The sequence below is a fragment of the Drosophila arizonae genome, chromosome 2 (assembly GCF_054131065.1).
Source record: "Drosophila arizonae isolate 15081-1271.41 chromosome 2, UAZ_ARI_1.0, whole genome shotgun sequence".
Taxonomy (NCBI): domain Eukaryota; kingdom Metazoa; phylum Arthropoda; class Insecta; order Diptera; family Drosophilidae; genus Drosophila; species Drosophila arizonae.
In genome coordinates, this window is record NC_142922.1 from 20761876 (window position 1) to 20783407 (window position 21532).

The following is a 21532-nucleotide window of genomic DNA, read 5'->3' on the forward strand; positions in this document are numbered from 1 at the left end:
GTTTCTTTCATTTTGGTTTTGATTGTTACCAACCTGATCTTATATAATGTATATATATCCTATATATACTACTACCTGCCTACCAATATATTTATCTGTGTATATATAATGTCTGAATGTCTGAATATTGCAAATCTCAGCATTCCTCCGCCGCGGTAAGTTCGGCATGCTTCTTCTTGTTTTGGGTCGCTTTTTAGTCGGCCATTCTTATTCTTTGTTTTTTTTTTCTTTTAATTTTGGCTTACGTTTTTGATATGTTTTCGCGTTTGGCTACTTTATGGCATTTTATATCCGTGCCCGCCTCACTTGATTTAAATGCTCTGCCAGTTTTATATTTTGGATCTTTGTACACCCTATCGCAAAGCATATTCCGTGTATTATAATGTGTGTAACGTATGGAGGAGTCGAGTATATAAGTGGTAGGGTTTTTAGGTGTAGAAATTTGCTAGATGTTTTCAAAGTCAATAGTCGACTAATCTGCTAATATGATATCAGATTGCTGTTTCCTTATATATAAACTATATTTTCAACTTGGAAATATTTCTCTACTGCAGTTAAATATCTCAGCTTACAGACTGCTCTGGTTCGATATCTAAAACCTCTCTTAGTTTAAATCTTTTTTCTTTAAAGAAATCAATACATCAATAAATATTGCTTTACACATATAAATAATAGGTTTCATGTCTGCTTAGGGTATTAAATTTTCGGCTTGCCGAAAAATGTTTAATTTTTGTGATGTTCTCTGTTTTTTTTTGGAATTGTTTCTTTTGTTATCTGCGGCTTTACTTTGTGCCTAGCCTTGAGCGCGCGTATCTAATGGATACTTCAACACGCTGGTCGTACGGCTTTGGTTTTGACTTCTGGCTGCCCGCTGCTTTTAGCTGTTGCTGTTGTTCTTGTTGTTGCACAGGTCTCTGGGACCCTCTTCTTGTTGTATATACCCGAAAAGTCTTGTTCGCTTGATTAGCGCATTTGAAGCTGACAAACTATTAGCACTAACTAAACAATTAATTTTTGTTAAGCTTATGCTGAAATGTGTCTTCAGTTCATTTGAAATTTTGAAAATTAATATTGAAGCATTCATTTCGGTCGTATTAATTTGTATATATTATATTATTAAAATCAAATTTTCAAAGAATATCATTAAGAGTTTTCATTTGAATTCATAAAATGTCTCATATAGCTGAAGGTAACAATAAAAATCGTTGCATACTTTTAGCTGCTGCGCTCTAATGCTGCCCGTGTAAAAAGTGCTGCATACTTTTGGTCGCAAAAGTATTTAGTATTCATGTTAATAATTTTTTCTAAACGTTAATGATTGCTAACTTTGTGTGTTAAATTTGAAGGCATTATGAACTAATTAAATGTTTCCCCTTATCGCAGAGTGCGTGCCTATGGACCCGGCATTGAGCCCATTGGCCCCGTAGTTGGTGCGCCTGCTAACTTTACTGTGGAAACTTTCAGCGCAGGCAAAGGTAAGTCAAAGAGCAAGAAATATAGGCAAAGTCTTACACATATTCCCTGCAGGTATTGTTGATGTTGAAATTGAAGGACCCGATGGCGTAGTAGAGAAGGCCGATGTACGCTTCAACAATGACAAGAATCTCACCTACACCATTTCGTACATACCCAAGGCTGAGGGTCTGCACAAAGTGGCCGTGAAGTATTCGGGTCGCGATATACCAAAGTCGCCGTTCCCCGTTAAGGTCGAGGGTCATGCTGGCGACGCCTCGAAGGTGAAGGTAACTGGCCCCGGCATCCAGCCCACGGGAGTGACCATCAAGAAGCCGACGTTCTTCGATATACTCACCAAGGATGCGGGTCGCGGTGTGCCCGAGGTGATCATCATTGATCCGGCCAACCACAAGACTTCCGTGGCCGCCAAGGTGCGCCAGTTGGAGAATGATACTTGGCGCTGCGAATATGTCACCGCACTGCAGGGTCTACACTCGGTTAATGTATTCTATGCGGGCACGCCCATACCAAACAGCCCGTTCCCCGTGAAGGTGGCTCCGTTGTCGGATGCGCGCAAAGTGCGCGTCTCCGGCCGTGGGCTGCAGGCGACGGGCGTGCGTGTGGGCGATGATGCGGACTTCAAAATACATACCGAGGGTGCCGGCGAGGGTGTGCCAGAGGTGCGCGTCATTGGACCTGGCGGCATGAACCAGAACGTCATGCAGTCCAAGGTGGATGGCAATACGTATGAGTGCCATTACTATCCCACCAAGGAGGGTCGCTATGTAGTCATGGTTACGTTTAGCGGACAGGAAGTGCCCAAGTCGCCGTTCGAGGTGAAGGTGGGACCCAAGAAGGAGTCTTCGATTGTGGCCTACGGGCCGGGTTTAAGCAGCGGCGTCATTGGCTACCCCGCCGCCTTTGTGGTGGAGACCAATGGCGAAACGGGCGCGCTCGGCTTCACCGTGGCCGGACCCTCCCAAGCAGAGATTGAGTGCCATGACAATGGTGATGGCTCCGCACTGGTCAAGTATCATCCAACTGCCGTGGGCGAGTATGCTGTGCACATACTCTGCGACAACGAGGACATACCCAAATCTCCGTTCATAGCACACATACTGCCGCGCACCGACTTCCATCCGGAACTGGTCAAGGCCATTGGACCGGGTCTGGAGAAGAACGGCGTGACCATCAATGAGACAGCCACCTTCGATGTGGATACCAGCAAGGCGGGCAATGCGCCGCTCGACATTGTCGTTCAGGATGTTTACGGCAACAAGCTACCAGTACAGGTCAAGAGTAATCCCGATGGCACCAAGAAGGTCAGCTATACGCCCAACTCCGGCGTGCCGCACACCGTAGAGGGTAAGCTTTATATACCCACAATTTGTGAACCTCACTAATCTCACTCTCTTCACTCAGTTAACTATGGTGGTGTCTCAACACCCAATTCGCCGCATCGCGTCTATGTGGGCGTGCCTGTGGATGCGACAAAGGTGCAAGCCTTTGGACCCTGGCTGCAACCGGGCGTCCGGCCCAATATGCCCACTCACTTCAATGTGGATGCACGCGATGCTGGCGACGCGGAGCTGAAGGTGAAAATCGTACACGAGGACACTAAGTTGGAGGTGCCATGTCGCATCATCGATAACCAGGACAACACATACTCCGTAGAGGTCATTCCACCCATGAAGGGCGCCTACACCACGACCATGACATACGGGGGACAGCGTGTGCCATTGGGCCAAAAGGTGGTCGTCGAGCAGACGGTGGATGTGTCCAAGATCAAGGTGGACGGCCTGGAGCCCAGTAAGTACTCAAGATTACTAATATTCCTCATCTCGTCTAGCTCTCGTATACATATGAAATATATTGTGTGCACATCATGGTCTAAGTCTAAGTCATTTCATTCATTCACAAGCCGCGCCCCTGAACAGTTTGCAGCAGTTTCGTATTATTACTCATGGTCTGCCCAAGGCGGATCTGGCTGTGACCATAACGAGTCCGTCGGGCAATCGGGTGAAGGCACACATCATACCCACAGCCGAAGGTTTTCTGGTCAACTTCACGCCCACGCAGCTGGGCGAGTATTTGCTCAGCATTTGCTTTGGCGGAACACCCATCACGCCACGCCCATTTCGTCTACAATGCCTCACGGGCAGTGACTCGAACAAGGTGCACGCCTACGGTCCGGGCCTGGAGCGTGGCATTGTCGGCCAGCCGGCTGAGTTTATGATCGATACCCGGGGAGCGGGCCAAGGCGGCCTGGGTGTCACCGTCGAGGGGCCCTGCGAGGCGGCCATCAATTGCCGGGACAATGGTGACGGGACCTGCAATGTAGCCTACCTGCCCACCGAGGCGGGCGACTACACTGTCAACATAACGTTCAACGAGCGCCACATCAATGGCTCTCCATTCCAACCGATAATTGCGCCCGTGCCGAATCTGAAGAATACGCGAGTGAGCGGCATCGGCATACAGCCGCATGGTAGGCAATGATGCGAGTTCCAGTATCAAGTACCACGTACCAAGTACCAAGCTACCAAGCTCCAGTTGCTGCCGCAATCCGCAATCTGTAATCTGTAATCCGCCTATGCTCTAATCCCAGCCAGCTAAAATGCCCAAGGCCCGAAAGTCGCACGCAGCTGACCCAAGGCTAATCTTCTTGCTGTTGTTGTTATTGTCGTTGATGTTTTGTTATTGTTGTTGAAAACTAAACCATTTGATACACTAATCGCATCGCATTCTTGTTGTCCCACGCCAATTCCCTCGACTTGTGCTAATCCTGCTGCTGATCTCCCCTTAGGTGTCATCATGAATGCCGACACGGACTTTATGGTCGACATGAGCAAGGTGGGCAGCAACATCGATTCTGGCAAGCTTTCGTGTGCCATCTTCGACCCGATGGGTCATGTACTGCCCAACAAGATGGTGCAGGGTCCCACCGACGACATCTTCCGCATCATGTACTCGCCATTCGAGGCCGGGCGTCACACGATTGAGCTGATGTATGATAATATACCCGTGCCGGGCTCTCCATTCGTGGTGAACGTGAAGAGCGGCTGCGATCCGACACGTTGCAAGGCTTATGGCCCGGGTTTGGAGAAGGGTTTAACCAATCAGAAGAACAAGTTCACCGTGGAGACCAAGGGCGCAGGCAAGGGCGGCCTATCGCTGGCTATCGAAGGACCCTCCGAGGCCAAGATGACCTGCACGGACAATCGCGATGGCAGCTGCGATGTCGACTATCTGGCCACGGATCCGGGCGAGTATGATATAACCATACGCTTTGCGGATAAACACATACCCGGCTCTCCGTTCCGTGTGCTCGTCGAGGAGACTGTTGATCCCAGCAAGGTGAAGGTCTACGGACCGGGCATCGAGCACGGCCAGGTGCGCGAGAGTGTGCCAACGGTGTTCAATGTGGATGTGGGCGAGGCTGGTCCTGGCCGCATTGCCGTCAAACTGACCAACTCCGAGGGCATACCCGTTGACAATCTGAGTGTCGAGGATAAGGGCAATTGCATTTATGCGGTTCACTATGTGCCGCCCAAGGCCGGTTCCGTGCTCACCTGCCAGGTGAAGTTCGCCGACGAAGAAGTGCCATGCAGGTGAGTGCCTTCACTTCTACTGCCCGCTAAGCGCTCTCCTCAAATGCTTCGCTTGCAGTCCGTTTGTGATGACCGTTTTCCCTAAGTCCGAGGCGACCAAGGTCACGGTGAAGGGCGTCAACGAGAAGAAGAAGACGCCCGCCTCACTGCCCGCCGAATTCGAGATTGATACGAAGCAAGCCGGCCAGGCGGACATCAATGTGGCCATCAAGAATCCCAAGGGCAAGCGCATGCAGCCACGCCTAGAGGAGGTCGCCACCGGCACCTATGTGGTTTCCTTCGTGCCCGACGAGTGCGGCACGTATCAGTGCAGCATCAAGTACGGTGACAAGGAGATCGAAGGCTCGCCCTTCAAACTCGAAGCATTCCCCACCGGCGAGGCCAAGAAATGTAAGCTTGTCGAGCAGGCGCCCAAGATACAGCCATCCGGTAGTCAGTCGCATCTGAAGGTGGATGCACGCGAGGCGGGCAATGGTGCTGTCACATGCAAGATAACCAATAAGGACGGCAGGTTAGTAAATTGGAATGGAACGCCATCTAGCGGATGGTAATAACACCATTTATTCCTGCAGTGAAATCGTAGACATTGATGTTATCGAGAAGGACGGCTTCTTTGACATACTGTATGCCCTGAACGATCCTGGAGACTACGATATCAATGTCAAGTTCGGAGGCAAGGATATACCCAATGGCAGCTTCTCCATTAAGGTAGTCTGAAACAAAAAGAACTACAGTCGAATCTAGTCACAAATTGATTTGTTGAAAGCGAACAAAATTAGCAATTATTATCATAATCTATTTATCTCAATCTAGTCACATAAGCAACAAGAACAACAAGAGAATACTCTACACGTACATAAAAACTCTAGTCGAATTCACAGTCATTTTGGGTGTTTGTGTTTTTGTGCTTTTCTCAATGTTAATGTCAAATTGTTTTTGTAAAAATATGAAAAAAAAAAAAAATGAATTCAAATTCAAAACACGCAAACAATTTACGTACGTATAAATATATATCTACATATATATACAGCATATGTATATAAAGCATATGTCAAGCGATGAAGACCCAGCAATAAAACAAAGAGAATACAATTTAAGTGCAACATTGTAAAACATGACAACAAAATAAATGAAAACAACAACAAAATCAACGTTTTGTATACAAAAAAAAAAAAAAAGAGAAATATTTCGAAAATTTTCGAACTGCATGCGAATGTTAAACGTTTTCAAAATTTGATTTCAACCAAAACCAAAACAAAAATGCTCTGCTCTGCTAAATTACAATATGCGCTTTATTTGATTCAATTGTTTTAATGCTTAATTAGTTTACAAATTACTATGCGTAAGTTGTTTGTGTGTGTTTGTAATTTGCCAATTGTTAACTGCCACTGTAAGCCATAGACATGCACGTATATATATATATATATATTTAAATAAATATATATAGATGTTTCTCTTATATATCATCAAGCGAAAGCCAAAACAAAACCCATACACACCTGACTTGGTTGCGCTCAATTTTCGTTGCTTTAGCACATTGCCAAAAATGAACCTAATTTAATAACTTATAATGATTGCTAATTTAACAACAAATTTTATTTGAATTTTAATTTATATTATCTAACACAAACGTATATTTTGAAAAAAATATTTGTATCCTTATAATTTATAGATTTTAATTTTTTAAACTTAATTTAAACATTTTTATCTGACTCGAAACGTATACTTTGCACTATATGATAGATATTTTTTTTTTTCTTTTTATGTCTGCCTCGTTGAGGTGCTATAGAAGCATATGTGGTTAATATCCCTAGCGTTATAGTCATATATGTCGGTCTGGCTTTTTATAAATGCGTATGTCATACATACATATGTATGAGTGTACTTGTTTCCTATACTAAGATATACATATTTATGTATGTATGCTGTGAGAATCGTAGCACTACTGAAACTTCTGCTAGATAAATCGTTTTTATTTAAGTTTTATTATGTGATGAAAATGTGTTGATTCAACCACCAATTTCAATATCAATCTTTACTTAATCTGATGTCAATTTAATCGCAATCTAAGCAATATGGAATCAAATTTTCAAATTTTGAATGGTATTAATTTTTGTTTCCATATTCTTTAAATAATAATAGGGGTCTTCTGCATGCTGTAGATTTTTGTATTATTTCTGGTTTTCAGCTATATGATTATGTTGTAAGTACACATGCTGACATGTTGACAAATGAATTGTCAAGATAAACGGCAAAGGCGACAAGAAATCACACATATATTCCGACTCAGACATATATATACTATATATAGAATTTTTTTTTTCGTATAGCAGGTTTCATTTGCGGGCATTTTGCCCAGTACAGAATTATTATTTGATTGAAACTAAGATTAATTATCATTATTTTTGATTAATAATGTTTAGTTGAGCATTAAACATAAACGTATTATGTGAAAGTCTAATAATCAACAAATCGGCTCTTTCTGCTTGAGTCTAATGTCTTTATTTGGATTGCCCTGCATAAAATCAAGAAGTTCATTGCTTTGATCTACTTTGTCTACGTGACATTTATCACATTGGCCCTATTTTTGTTTCAAGTTTTTTAAGAGTGCTATAAAATGTTGAAAACACCCACACACGCACAGGGAGAGGAAATGGTTTTTAAGTTTCAATATGTCTTTGCTGGATAGGTAATTAGAGCTATTTTTAATGCAAGAATTTTCCAGCTGTTGATGATTATGATCTATAAAAGCTGCTAGAGTAATGTGAAATTTAGATTTGATTATATCTGTTTAGTTTTTTTCTTTCGATTTTCAACTATAATTCAAATGCTGCCTTTCTTTAAAACCTTTTTGTTTAGCTATGCATATATAAAATATTCTATATGAAATATATTTGTAAATTGATGCCATTGGTAGTCTATTGGCAGCCCGCAAGATCATACAAAATGTAAATGATGTGGAACATAAATTAACACATTGTTTACAGTCCAACTGAATTACATTGAATTAATAATTAACAATATTTACAAAGCTAAATTTAATTAAAACAAAAAACAAGAAAAACGAAAAAATGAATATAAAATTTTGTAGCTGTAAAAATTTTTGAAATTAGTTTTACACAGACAAACACAAAATTTCGAATATACATAAAAACTATAAATGTGTGAAATGCAACTATATATAAGATTTTGCTGAATTATAAATTGAAATAAATATATGAGTGTGTGTATGCTATAATATATATAAATATACACACACATATATATATGTATATTAGAAATGGTGTTAAGAGCAGCGCTAAGAAGCTAAATGAAGAGGCCGCTGAATCACAGTTGTGTTGTAGTTGCTGCTGGCAACCGCGTGGTCGCCACGAAATATCAAGTATACGCCGCCCGTAACAGCGTCTGTTCATGCAATTCATGTGCTGCAACTAAAAATTTGCAAGTAATTAAAATAAGCACATAAAATTTACACACACAAGGTCTGCTACGTATGTGTGTGTGTGCTGAATTTGTTGTGGAAACTATTAAAGATTGGCAAGAGGCGATAGAAGCAGAAGCAGGCGACTGAGCGAGTGGATATACATATTGTCAGCTACTACGACTAGTGGCCTGGGCTAGTCGCGCATCCATTCTTAGTTCAAGTTTGTACACGTCGCCGTCGTCATTAACGCGCTGTCGCGCTTTGCAACACTGGAAGTTACGAAAGTGGAATACTAGAATTCGTGACGTTTTCTAAAAGGCAGGTCATACATACATGGAAACAAGTCTATGGCTGTGGCACCTGCATCTATTTCGAAATCTCTCTTTTTTTTACATTCGTATAATATATATACATATATAGATATTTTTGCGAAAAACCCTCGTTCGGATGCCCATCTATTGATTGGCTGTGAATTCGCATTCTTCTTCTTATTAATAGCGAAAATATTTTATTGAGATTTGTATCTATGACTTTTTTCATTTTTTTTTCTTCGGTTGATTCTGTATATTTTCAATATAAATATTTTGTGCATTCAATTCAATGTGCTGTGCTTATGTAAGAGCAATTGCTTGTGGAAATTCTTAGCACATGACTCGATGAGGGGAAAGAAAAAAGGAAAATCGTCAATCAATGCCACTTCCTTTCGACTCGACTTTATTTAGGTGTGTGTTTGTGCGCTTATTATTGTTATGCTTTTCACTCTTTAGAAGCTTCATTAGTTCTCTTCCCCTTTTTGCATTGTTTCACACTTTCAAGTCTTTTACTCTTGGACTCCTCTTTTTTTTCCATATCAATCAATGCATCGGTTTTTAATAATAAGCAGACGCAATCGAACTATTCATAGTTGTAAAATATTTTCGCAAATTTCATCACAAGTGCAAAGTATACGAATCGTACAGATATATGCATATATACAATATATATATGTCTATATGTCTGAGTACTCAGGATTGTGTTCTGATTTCGAAATCATTGGCCAATCGCATGTCTGGCTGTTGTTCCATACATTTCAATAGAAATCTTACATTTACATACATATATATATCGGGTGTATAATTTGGGCATTTTGATTTTGATTTTCATTGACCTCAGGCTGTCGAAAGCGTCGAACAATACTCGCACAGTGAGTACATCGAGGAGCATACGACCAAAGTGGTTAAGCAGATAACAACACAGGTGAGACAAAAAAACTTATAGAGAAGAGCTGAAATGTTGAAGAAGATGAAAAATATAAAAATAAAATATATATATTATATGTGAAGATAGAACAGAAGAATATGAAAATGTAAGAAATTGAAAACAAAATATTACAAATATTACAAAATATGAAGTCCTTAAAACTCTGAATACATCGAAGAAAGATAATTGAAGTTAAAAAATTAATTAAATGAAGAAACCTGAAAGTTTCTAAATTTTGCCTCGTTATAAAATAATAAGAAAGAAATAAGGTCAGGCTTTAGTAATACTTTTCATCAAGTATATCTTCCTGTTTTTATTGAATATTTTATATGCATTCCTTATATATTTTTCTATATTTTGCTATACTCATCCGAAAATCTACATATTATAGAGCGAACTGGTCAACGGAAAATCAGAAGTAACATATCGAGCTGTTGCCTTTGAGAAATTGCCACTACCCACAACAGGCGGAAACGTAACTGGTATGTAATTCTTTTCTCAATTGTTAACAATATATATAAATATGTATATATATGCAAATATAATGTATATATTTAATAATTTAATGAGAGTTGTCAAACAAATTTTTTTCTGTATAAAAATTTTTTTTGAAAAGTCAAAATTCCCATTAGGAAATGTTTGCTATTTTTCATTTAAAATTGATATTAAAATTTAAATTTTACGCTTTAAATTAAATGAAATTTGATTTGTTTAATCAAGAACATTTTTATAATATTTTTGCGACATTTACGCAGTGGCTCGTATTTGCAATTTAGTGCAAGCTCTTGGCCTCTTCCATTGTGCACGAAACAAACAAAAATAGAAAGCGAATATGTCGTAAATCTTAAAAAAAAAAAAAAAAAACCAAATCTCAAAAATAAACATGTATTTATATATATGTAAACATATATGTGCATATATGAGAGGTGCTACGGCACCAGGGATAAGTGACATAGCCAATGTACTCGGGAGTGGGACTGAGACTGAGTCTGACAGAATGCAGCTAAGGATGGGCGGACAGATGAACTGTCATAAGTTTGGCGGCTTATCAGGTTAATTGCTGACAGTCGGACAGCTTAATCAGACAACAACAGTGACAGCGACTATGACAGCAAGTAGGAGTCTTCTAATAGGTGCTGCTTGACTAGAAGATACTCAAAACTCTCTCAATATAAATAGAAATATATTTTAAAATATTGTATATATATTGATAATTATTCTATTAATAGAGATAAAGTCTTAAATAGAAAATATTAGTTGTCTTGATGAATCGAAACAAGACGGTACGTGAATCGTAATGGAAGTCTCTTTCATTTGTAGCTTTCTTCATTCTTCAGTTGAAATGACGAAATTGATTAGGATTTTCTGCATATCATTAAAAATTACTCTAATATTTACTACGCATTTGCTTTACTATTTTTTATATTTTGGAATATTTCATTTGTCTATGCAAAACACAGATCCTAAAAACACAATATACCCTACAACCCAAGTTAAATTAGATTTAGGGTATAAAAGAACAATGTCAAGAGATATTCCAGTTTGTTTTTGTGTGAGATCTAAGAAATAATTTTATAAAAATTTATGTTATAATTCGTATATATCCTATATGGTGTTAGGTATGCAATGCGAATTTCTTTTGTTTATGGTTCATTGACTGCGCCCGCCTCAGCGTGAAAGTAATTAAAATTTGTTTTTTATATTTGTTAATTAGCTAAATTGATGCAGTTTTGTCGAGGGATCTACGAGCTGTAAAACGCTTGCACACGATTTTATTAAATTCTCAGCATGATTGATGAGCTGCTTTTGCATTGGGATCGCGCTTCTTTTGCAAATCAATAAATAAATATGCTATATATAAATACATAGACATATACGTATAGGAGAACATATAAAGATATATTTGTATCTGAGAGGTAGTCGCCGCCTGTTGCAAATATTTGTTCGAATTTTCACGCTTCCATGCAATTTGACCAAAAAAACAAGAAGAATTCGAAGAAAATCGAGAAGAGGCCAAAACTGGGTCTGTCGTCTACTCATTAAAGATCGTGCCGTGCACGGCGGCCACGTTTCATTTGTGGCAGCGAAAATCAATAAACTGCCCACCGTTTGCTGTACGGCCAAGCCTCAAGTGTCGCCCCTGTTTGTGGCACATGTGGAACGTGCAACGCTTTAATGCTGCGCTCCATTTCGTTTGAAGATGGTTCATTGTAAATGATTCGTTTTGCCCAAATGACATTATTTGTTGCGCATTTGTCGCACTCATTATTCATAGCTCATCAGAGCGACGAGCTGTCGACCGAACCAACTTTATTCACCCACAACTTGTGGCTGAAAGTCTTGAATGGATTCTTAACTCTCTCGAGCTGCTGAAATATGAATACCTATAAATAGAGTTAACTGCACAGAAAACTTAAATAGAATATAGTCCTATAGAAGTAAACGATTTAGTTCCGATTTGAAATTAAATTCACGCTAATAGTTTTGGTTTTGATAGTTTAAAGGAAGAATAAGCTAAAGTAATAATTTAAATTCAAAATACTTATTTTTTCTATGTATTGATACCTATATTTATACATATTAATATTAAAAACTAGGCTTTACATATTTTACCTTGGTTTCATGTTAGTAAAAAAAAGGAGGAACAATTCTAATTGTTTTTTAATTTTTTATAAAGTGCATACTTTATCAACATTTGTCTTAATTGAGCTTATTTGCAAATTAAACAAAATTTAGTTATATTAAATTGATTTTCAAATTCAAAATTTGTTGACTAATTGTATTCTAAATGTTTTGCTGCACTTATTTGATTGATTTTGGCCAATTGCATTTTGATGTCAATGCCAAATATATTTAAGATTTACCAAATACAAAATCAATTACATAAGACTATATAGATTTTCATATATATATATACACATATTTATCGATACGCGTTTACACAATTAATATCGCATAGACTATAGAAAAAATCTTAAGAAACGTTTGACATAATGTTTCAAGCATTTTCGACATTCCACAATAAATTTTTTTATATCTCATTTTTTTTTAATGTTTTATAGCTGGACATAAAAAAATATATAGCGAATTTATTTTTAAACATTTTTAATAGGCAAATATTAATAAGTTTGATGTCGCCTGTGCAGCAATAAGTAATAAATTGTATTTCCTTTACAATATACACATACGAAGAGAGAGAGAGAGAAAGGCAGAGAGCAAGGTAGATAGATATGATTTCGAAATGCATAAATTAATTTTATATGTGCAAGTTTCGAGTTCGAAATACGAAATTCGAAATGACAACTGTTAAAATGTCCCACAGAGACGAATACTAGGACATGTTCAGCTCGAATGTTTTAGCCATGTTCTCTATACAGATATATGCATGCACACGCACACAGAGATACACACACATACACACTTGTCATATGGCAAATATTTCCAATTTATTTATTTTTTTATATTTTTATATATCGTTCATTGGCTCTGCGGCTGCTGCCTACTTTATAGGAGGCCTCAACATCGGCAGCCATATTTTTTGCCAGATCCATAAGTGTGTGTGTGTGTGTGGGTTTGAGTTTTTGTGTGTGTTGGCTGATCTATGCTGCCAGCGTCGCTGCTTCAGCTGCTGCTGCTGCTGTAGAGACGCATCTCTGTGCTAGGAACTGGCATGCTTTTATATATTGGCCTTAATTTCAATTTGGAACTGTCGATGTTCACTTGAAATCGGGACGTAGAGACGCGTGGACCTTTTGAGAAAGAAAACGTCGCTGGCAAATTTCAAATCGTGTCAAATACATTAATTGAGCAGCATAATTAAACAATTCAGTGTGTGCGTGTGTGTGTGTCTCTGTTGTTTAGTGTGCGTGTGAGTGTAAAGGATATTCGCACACAGGATTTGATCTTCAAAGACATTTTATTGTAGCTTCTATTCAATTGTAATTCTAGTCATATGCTATTATATAACGTGTTTGTAATTTCCATTTAAGCGCGTGAGTGTTCATTTCTTGTTGCCAAATCCATTTGTTTGCCCATTTTGTGCTGCTCGGCAAGGATCAGCAAGGATATGCCCCAAAAGGAAAACAGTGTGTCTGCATATCCTTGCTGCTGCCCGCTGCTCAGCTAGAATGCGCAAAACATTCGACGTGCTGTTAAAATTAAATTGTTCTAAATTTTAAGTGTCTTTATTTCAAAACCCAAAAACACGTGTTTCGAAACTCACAAAATAAAACAAAAAATATAAAAATTAAAAAATAAATATCAAAACGAAAATTGCCTTTACAAAATGCACTTCAGTTGGTTATCTGAAAAGCCTCCCACGCCGGAAGCGACCTGGGCCGATCATTCATACTATTTTCGATCCAATTACTATAAAGTGACCGTCTCTGAGCGCGATCATCCGGAGCGTACACACGTCTACTTCAATGAGACCATCATACCAGAGAATCAAGGATTAAATGGTTCAGATTTTATGCCATTGAATTTCAAATCATCTTTTTCAATTGTTACACATCAAGGTAAAAACACTCGAATCTTGAATACAGCCAAAATTTTCGCTAAAGAAAAATATGTAATAATAATCTCAAAGTTTATTAAAAAATATAAATTTAAAGTTAAAAATAATACACAAAGCCCAAAACTCAATAAAAAACGTCAACAAAAATTGAAAACAAAATAAATAAATAAATAAATATATTGAAAAATACAAATTAAAAAAGTAAATTAAAAAAAAAAAATATATATATATATAAAAAAAAAATAAATAAATCATAAAATAAATAATAATTTTAGCTATTTTTCAAATTATTTTTAAATGTGAAAAATTAAAGAAAATAATTTTATAAGATACATTAAACGTAGATAAATGAAAAATAGATATCAACTTTATGCATCTACATATGTCATATATATTGAATCTATAATGTTTAGATACAATATAATTGAAATTATCTTGCTTTCATTCTTAATCCACAAATTTCCTTAAAATTAAATTGCCAGAACTCAAGTCAAAACTTGAAGTGCATAGAGATATCAATCAAAATGTGTTGCATATTCCATTCGATGGAGTTGTCAGTTGCCCCACTGAGCACATACAAAAATATCTTGTGGTTGCTTCCATATATACTTATAAATAATTATATTTATATATATTTGATTTTACTATTTTGAAATTTTGCCAGGCCAAAATGACGTCCGCGACTTTGCCGTCAATAAACCCAATTCCGCTGACTAAAGCCACAAAAATGTCTTTTCATTTGTGTTAATGGTCAAAATCTCACCAAATGTCTCCGCTTGAAGGCGGCGCTTGGCCACACACATCAGCATACAGAACGACCCACACATACCTACATACACTAAGACTCACACCCCCACATCAAGCAATGCAATTTTGAATTATGAGCAAAAGCCTTTCAGATATATCTTTTGTAGTATATATATATATATCGGAGCAACGCATTTGTCTATTGGCTGGCATTATGCTCGTTGCTGCAAATTAAATTCTATGATTTATTATCAGAGTTTGCAACAAAGCGTAAAATTCGTTTGGCCCCTTGTGCGGTGCTGCTGCTGCGTGTGCTTCATGCATAAATTATAGTTTACACTAGCCAACAAGTGCTGAAAATGCATAATTTATTATTACATATACAGTATATATATTATAATAAATTGTAGTGAAACACTTTGAAAGATTTGGGGTTTGAATTGCTTTAAAGTCCTTGCATATTTGTAAATATTTAAATTTGTGTTTCCTAATAAATTGTAATTACTTAACAAAATGTGTGGCGTATAAAAATAAATTAATACAATATTCAAAATAATTTACATTTTAAAATATTACGAAAATTAACTGCTCACATAAATTAGGGAAATAAAGTACCATTTAAATTGATTTAAAAAGTAGTCAAATTAAATTCAAAGTAAATAAATGAATAAAATATAAAAATTAAAAAATAAATTAATTAATTTTAAAAAAATAATAATAATGATGAAATTAAAAAAAAAAAAAAATAAATAAAACAACACTTTTGTATGCAGTAAATTGATTAAAAATAAAATGTCCCATATAAATAAAATACAAATAATATTGATGAAAATTTTTAAAATAAAAAACAAAAAATATATTAGATTTTAACTCCACAGCAATTGGTGTAATTAACTTAAACATATATGCATATACATATGTATATATAAATCAACAGTTCAGCCACCATTTTTGTTGGCCAGTGTATGGCTCTCAACATTTTTCTTCTTGTATCTGCAAATGGCGCAAAGTTTTGCTGATATATCGAAAACATATATGCGTTCACGTCGCCATTTGACTCGAACAGCTTGAGAGTCATTAAATCTTTCATTTGTATTGCCAGCGTCCATTAGATAGATGATGCCAAGAAGCTAAGAGGATGGCACTGCCCAGCAGATTCTCATGCTTCAATGGGCAGCCGCTATAGGTGCCGCAGGTAGCTGTCTGGGCAAGGGGGCGTGCCACTGAAGATGGGCGACAACTGGGACGGACAGCAACAAATGTTCAAACATAAATAATCAAAAATTATTATTATTATTTTTTTTTTTTCATTTTCATACACATTTTTGTTCATTTCTCATTCGTCTAATGAAAATGACCATGCGAACAGCTAGATAGAGTTGTCTTGCCAGCATTTTTTATGCGTTCTTGCTGGTATTTTCTAATTTCCCATAACATGTGTATATGCTGCTTTGAATATATGTAGTATATATGTACATACATATATCGAGAGATATTTTCTTAAAATGTTCTCTGCACGCACTCAGCGCAACATTTTGATCGTTAATTTGCAAAAATTTCTTTGAACAAAATATTTCGGATTATTTGCATTTTACATGTCATTTCCATTTTATGATATTGAACAGCTGAACGCAGACGCTTCAGTCTATATAAAATTTGTGCTTGGAATTTGGCTTTTGATTCTCCACAGCTTAACACACTATCATTGCCAATCCACTAAATGTCAGTTTAATTGTTTCACATCAGCAAGAAACGTGCGCCAATAAATTTTCAATTTTCAATTTTCAATTGTTTCGCACCCAAAGGCGTTCCACTTGGCACTAATGCCAGATATTTTCTTTTTGATTTTCTTCCGCTGCCACTTTCCCACCAAACCCCACCCACCCGTCCATCCAATTGTTTTGTTTTGAAAATTTGCTTAACATTGGACAGGCACGCGACACGTTTCCCTCTGTCTGATTTATGTGTGTTTACCAGTCCGTGGTTTTGCTTTAGTTCAGCGATTAGCCGCGGCTATTTATTTTATCGTGTCGCTTTATTTTGTTTAATTTTTTTTTCGGTGTATCAAAACATGGCGAATTATTAGCACTATAAATATATGAAATAGCAAAATTAAAATATCAAAAATGTTGACTTTTCTTTAAAAATACATCTTGAAATTTATGCTGAAAATACTTTTAGGATAAAGTGTATAACAAATGGGGCAGTAGGCATATACTATATTAATATATATTAGGTTGAATATTCATAGCCTTGATAGTCAGCCTAATTTTTTCAGGCAAACCTATATATATCATATTAGAGCTCCTCAGTTCACAGTTCTTTGAACCGATTTGTTAATTGAATAAATTGTTTTAACACTAGTTTATTGAGTTTAAAATTTAAAAGCTTTTGAGACAAGTTACGTGGCATAAATATGTTCAGTCTATATTTTACAATTTTGTAATACACATATAAGATCAAGATCAATTTTAAATACTGACCTTCAAACTCATATCGTATAGAACCATTTTACCAAAACAAATATCAAAGCGTGAACTTGTTTCCGAAACATTGTTTCACTCTTAGCATTTCCAGCCCTGATATAAATTCTAGCAAAAAAACATGTCAACACTTATGTTATTATTTATTGAGCATTTATTTATGATATACATAGTATATAAATAAAAGCACTCATAATTTGATAAACAACTCAAGAGTGCCACAACAACAAAAGTGTTCTTCAGCTGTGAATCATGCTGTTTTCCATCATATAATTTATATTTATATATTGTTTATTTTTGTTTTTAAAGATCTCTTATTTACCAGAAAGATAAAACATTCACTAAATTATATGCAGGTAGATTTCTTTCACAATATGTGACGTCTTATGTGCCAAGCCTTTAAAATTAATGATCCCCTGTTGGACTTTCTATATAAGATTCCTGAACGCAAGAAGTATATAATATAGAAAGTATTTTCGGGAATACTATATATAAATACATACATATCTACACATATGAGAGTATATAATGTGTTATAAATAAGCTTCCCGGAATATAAAATAAATTTTATTATAAGTGTGGGCTCGTGGCACAGTGTGTTTGTCCAAGAGATATTCCTCCAGTTTGTTTGATCAATAGAAACTTCTCGTCAAATCTGGCACAGACAATCTCTGGATATATATACCTCATATATATACATATATATTTGTGCATATGTATCTTATACATAAGTGGCTACGAGTTAGAAAAGAGATTGTCCTATATTTGACCTCAAAAACATCCGGGACAGATATTTTAATTTTTTTGTCTTGTTTTTCCTCTGGCGACTGCGTGGGAAAGTATAAAACCAATTGTAGGCGTTGGTGAAAATTTCTTCAGAAAGTCGAAAGATTACTGTGAACTCAGTTCGTGCGGAGCAGTCGCTGTGTTGAGAAGTGTTTTGAAATCGAAAATTTATACCAAGGATTATAAAAAGGATATACTAAATATATATACAGTGGACCAAATAGTATGTGAATAACCATATATATTTTAAAGAAAAATCGTAAACAAGAACTGCCATCAAATAAAAAAATATTTCTGGATACAAATATTTTAATTAGTATCCATATCCTGTTTAAAAATACTTTCGGAATTTTAATTAAAATTGCTAAAGAAACTTTTTCGCCACTTTCCAGTTCCGAGTGCAAAAACATTTGTTCCCATTAATTTTAACTGTGCTGCGTCATCAGAATTCATAAATATTTTCAAAAATAATTTGTTTTTGAATACCGAAATAGATGAATTCAATAAATATTGTCACGCTGGTCCGCCTATAATAATTTAAATTATGATATCGTTGAGGAATATTGAGCTGGGAACATTTTTGGAACCGCCTACACAAAGTGTTGATTTCAATCTACTTTATGGATATATTTGTTTGGATGTGATCCATTTTGAGCCACACCCCTTTTTTCTTGTGCTTTCTTTGAGGATATGTTAAGTATTAAGATCGCTTGACTAATGTGAATATATCTTTCGTTTCATTTACAGCTGAAGTCAGAATGCCAAGTGGTAAGGTAGATAAACCCATTATTCAGGATAACCGTGATGGTACGGTCTCCGTGAAGTACGATCCTCGTGAGGAGGGGTCCCACGAACTGGTTGTTAAATACAATGGCGAGCCTGTTCAAGGTAAATATACTATGGAGAAAAAAAACACCGTTATACTCATGTTTACTTTTATTTTTTTTTTTTTTTTGGCAGGATCTCCATTCAAATTCCATGTGGACTCCATAACATCCGGCTATGTGACCGCTTATGGACCAGGCCTGACGCACGGTGTCACCGGTGAACCCGCAAACTTTACCATCTCCACCAAGGGCGCCAGCGCTGGCGGTCTGACCATGGCCGTCGAGGGACCCAGCAAGGCAGACGTAAGTTTAGAAAACAGCAATATGCGAATTCAATCATATACAATTCCATGATTTTATAGATCAAATATCATGACAATAAAGACGGCACTGTTTCGGTGCAATATCTGCCCACGGCTCCAGGTGAATACCAGGTGTCGGTGCGCTTCGGCGACAAGCACATCAAGGGCTCACCCTACTTTGCCAAGATAACTGGTGAGGGTCGCAAACGTAACCAGATTTCGGTTGGCTCCTGCTCGGAGGTGACCATGCCCGGTGACATCACCGACGATGATCTGCGCGCTCTGAACGCCTCCATCCAGGCGCCCAGCGGCTTGGAGGAGCCCTGCTTCCTCAAGCGCATGCCCACCGGCAACATTGGCATTTCGTTCACGCCCCGTGAGATTGGCGAGCATATGGTGTCGGTGAAGCGGCTGGGCAAGCACATCAACAACTCGCCTTTCAAGGTGACTGTGTGCGAGCGCGAAGTGGGCGACGCCAAGAAGGTGAAGGTCAGCGGCAACGGCCTTAAGGAGGGACAGACGCACAGTGACAACATTTTCTCCGTGGACACTCGCAACGCCGGCTTTGGTGGTCTCTCGGTATCCATTGAAGGTCCCAGCAAGGCGGAGATCCAGTGCACCGACAAGGATGACGGCACACTGAACATCTCCTACAAGCCCACGGAGCCCGGCTACTACATTGTCAATCTGAAGTTTGCCGATCATCACGTTGAAGGCTCACCCTTCACCGTGAAAGTGGCCGGCGAGGGTAGCAATCGCAAGCGCGAGAAGATTCAACGTGAGCGCGACGCGGTGCCCATCACTGAAATTGGCAGCCAGTGCAAGCTGACCTTCAAGATGCCCGGCATCACATCCTTCGATCTGGCCGCCTGCGTTACATCGCCCAGCAATGTCACCGAGGACGCCGAGATCCAGGAGATCGAGGATGGTCTGTATTCGGTGCACTTTGTGCCCAAGGAACTGGGAGTGCACACCGTCTCGGTGCGCTACTCTGAGATGCACATCCCCGGCTCGCCCTTCCAGTTTACAGTGGGTCCACTGCGCGACTCGGGCAGCCATTTGGTGAAGGCTGGCGGCTCTGGTTTGGAGCGCGGCGTTGTCGGCGAGGCAGCCGAGTTCAATGTATGGACACGTGAGGCTGGCGGCGGCTCGCTGGCTATCTCAGTGGAGGGTCCCAGCAAGGCCGACATTGAGTTCAAGGATCGCAAGGACGGCAGCTGCGATGTCTCCTATAAGGTGACCGAGCCTGGCGAGTACCGTGTGGGCCTCAAGTTCAACGACCGCCACATCCCAGACTCGCCCTTCAAGGTGTACATCTCGCCCGATGCCGGCGACGCCCACAAGCTGGAGGTGCAGCAGTTCCCACAGGGCAACATCCAGGCCGACGCGCCCTATCAGTTTATGGTGCGCAAGAACGGCGCCAAGGGTGAGCTGGATGCCAAGATTGTGGCCCCATCTGGCACCGATGACGATTGCTTTATCCAGGTGATCGACGGTGATATGTACTCGGTGCGCTTTTATCCACGTGAGAACGGCATCCACGCCATCCACGTCAAGTTCAATGGCGTGCACATACCCGACTCGCCATTCAGAATCAAGGTGGGCAAGGATGTGGCCGATCCGGCAGCTGTGCATGCCACCGGCAGCGGCTTGGACGAAGTGAAGACTGGACACAAGGCCGATTTCATCATCAACACGTGCAATGCGGGCGTTGGCACACTGGCCGTCTCCATTGATGGTCCATCCAAGGTGGCTATGGATTGCACGGAGGTTGAGGAGGGTTACAAGGTGCGCTACACACCACTGCTGCCCGGCGAGCACTACATCACGGTCAAATACAACAACATGCATATCGTGGGCTCACCCTTCAAGGTGCACGCCACCGGCGAAAGGCTGGCCGACGAGGGCGCCCAGGAGACATCCACAGTGATTGTGGAGACCGTCCAGAAGGTGGCCAAGGGCGGCAAGAACACTGGCGTCCATCTGCCCACCTTCAAGTCCGACGCCAGCAAGGTTGTCTCCAAGGGCATGGGCCTGAAGAAGGCCTACATTGGCAAGCAGAACCAGTTCAGCGTCTCTGCCACAGATGCAGGTGAGTGACAATTGATACAAGTGACATAAATGAGACATTTCTCTAAACGT

The 21532-nt window shown here is 38.9% G+C and overlaps 1 protein-coding gene across 13 annotated transcripts in view; it reads left to right on the forward strand.

Moving 5' to 3' along the window:
- The window catches only part of cher (filamin A protein cher), a 40607-nt gene that overhangs the window by 18336 nt on the left and 739 nt on the right, over positions 1–21532 (forward strand). For 5 of the 13 annotated variants that reach the window (XM_018017625.2, XM_089463096.1, XM_089463097.1 and 2 more), the window contains 13 exons: positions 141–155; positions 1384–1475; positions 1528–2820; positions 2878–3264; positions 3377–3943; positions 4262–5066; positions 5125–5577; positions 5639–5774; positions 9643–9726; positions 10121–10211; positions 19009–19149; positions 19222–19391; positions 19451–21482. In XM_018017625.2, the coding sequence (XP_017873114.2) occupies positions 141–155; positions 1384–1475; positions 1528–2820; positions 2878–3264; positions 3377–3943; positions 4262–5066; positions 5125–5577; positions 5639–5774; positions 9643–9726; positions 10121–10211; positions 19009–19149; positions 19222–19391; positions 19451–21482 (6266 nt within the window). Of the gene's footprint in view, positions 1–140; positions 156–1383; positions 1476–1527; positions 2821–2877; positions 3265–3376; positions 3944–4261; positions 5067–5124; positions 5578–5638; positions 5775–8642; positions 8809–9642; positions 9727–10120; positions 10212–13388; positions 13722–13908; positions 14247–18325; positions 18485–19008; positions 19150–19221; positions 19392–19450; positions 21483–21532 lie in introns of those variants that run through there. The other 8 variants (XM_018017626.2, XM_018017627.2, XM_018017628.2 and 5 more) reach the window with 8 other exon arrangements.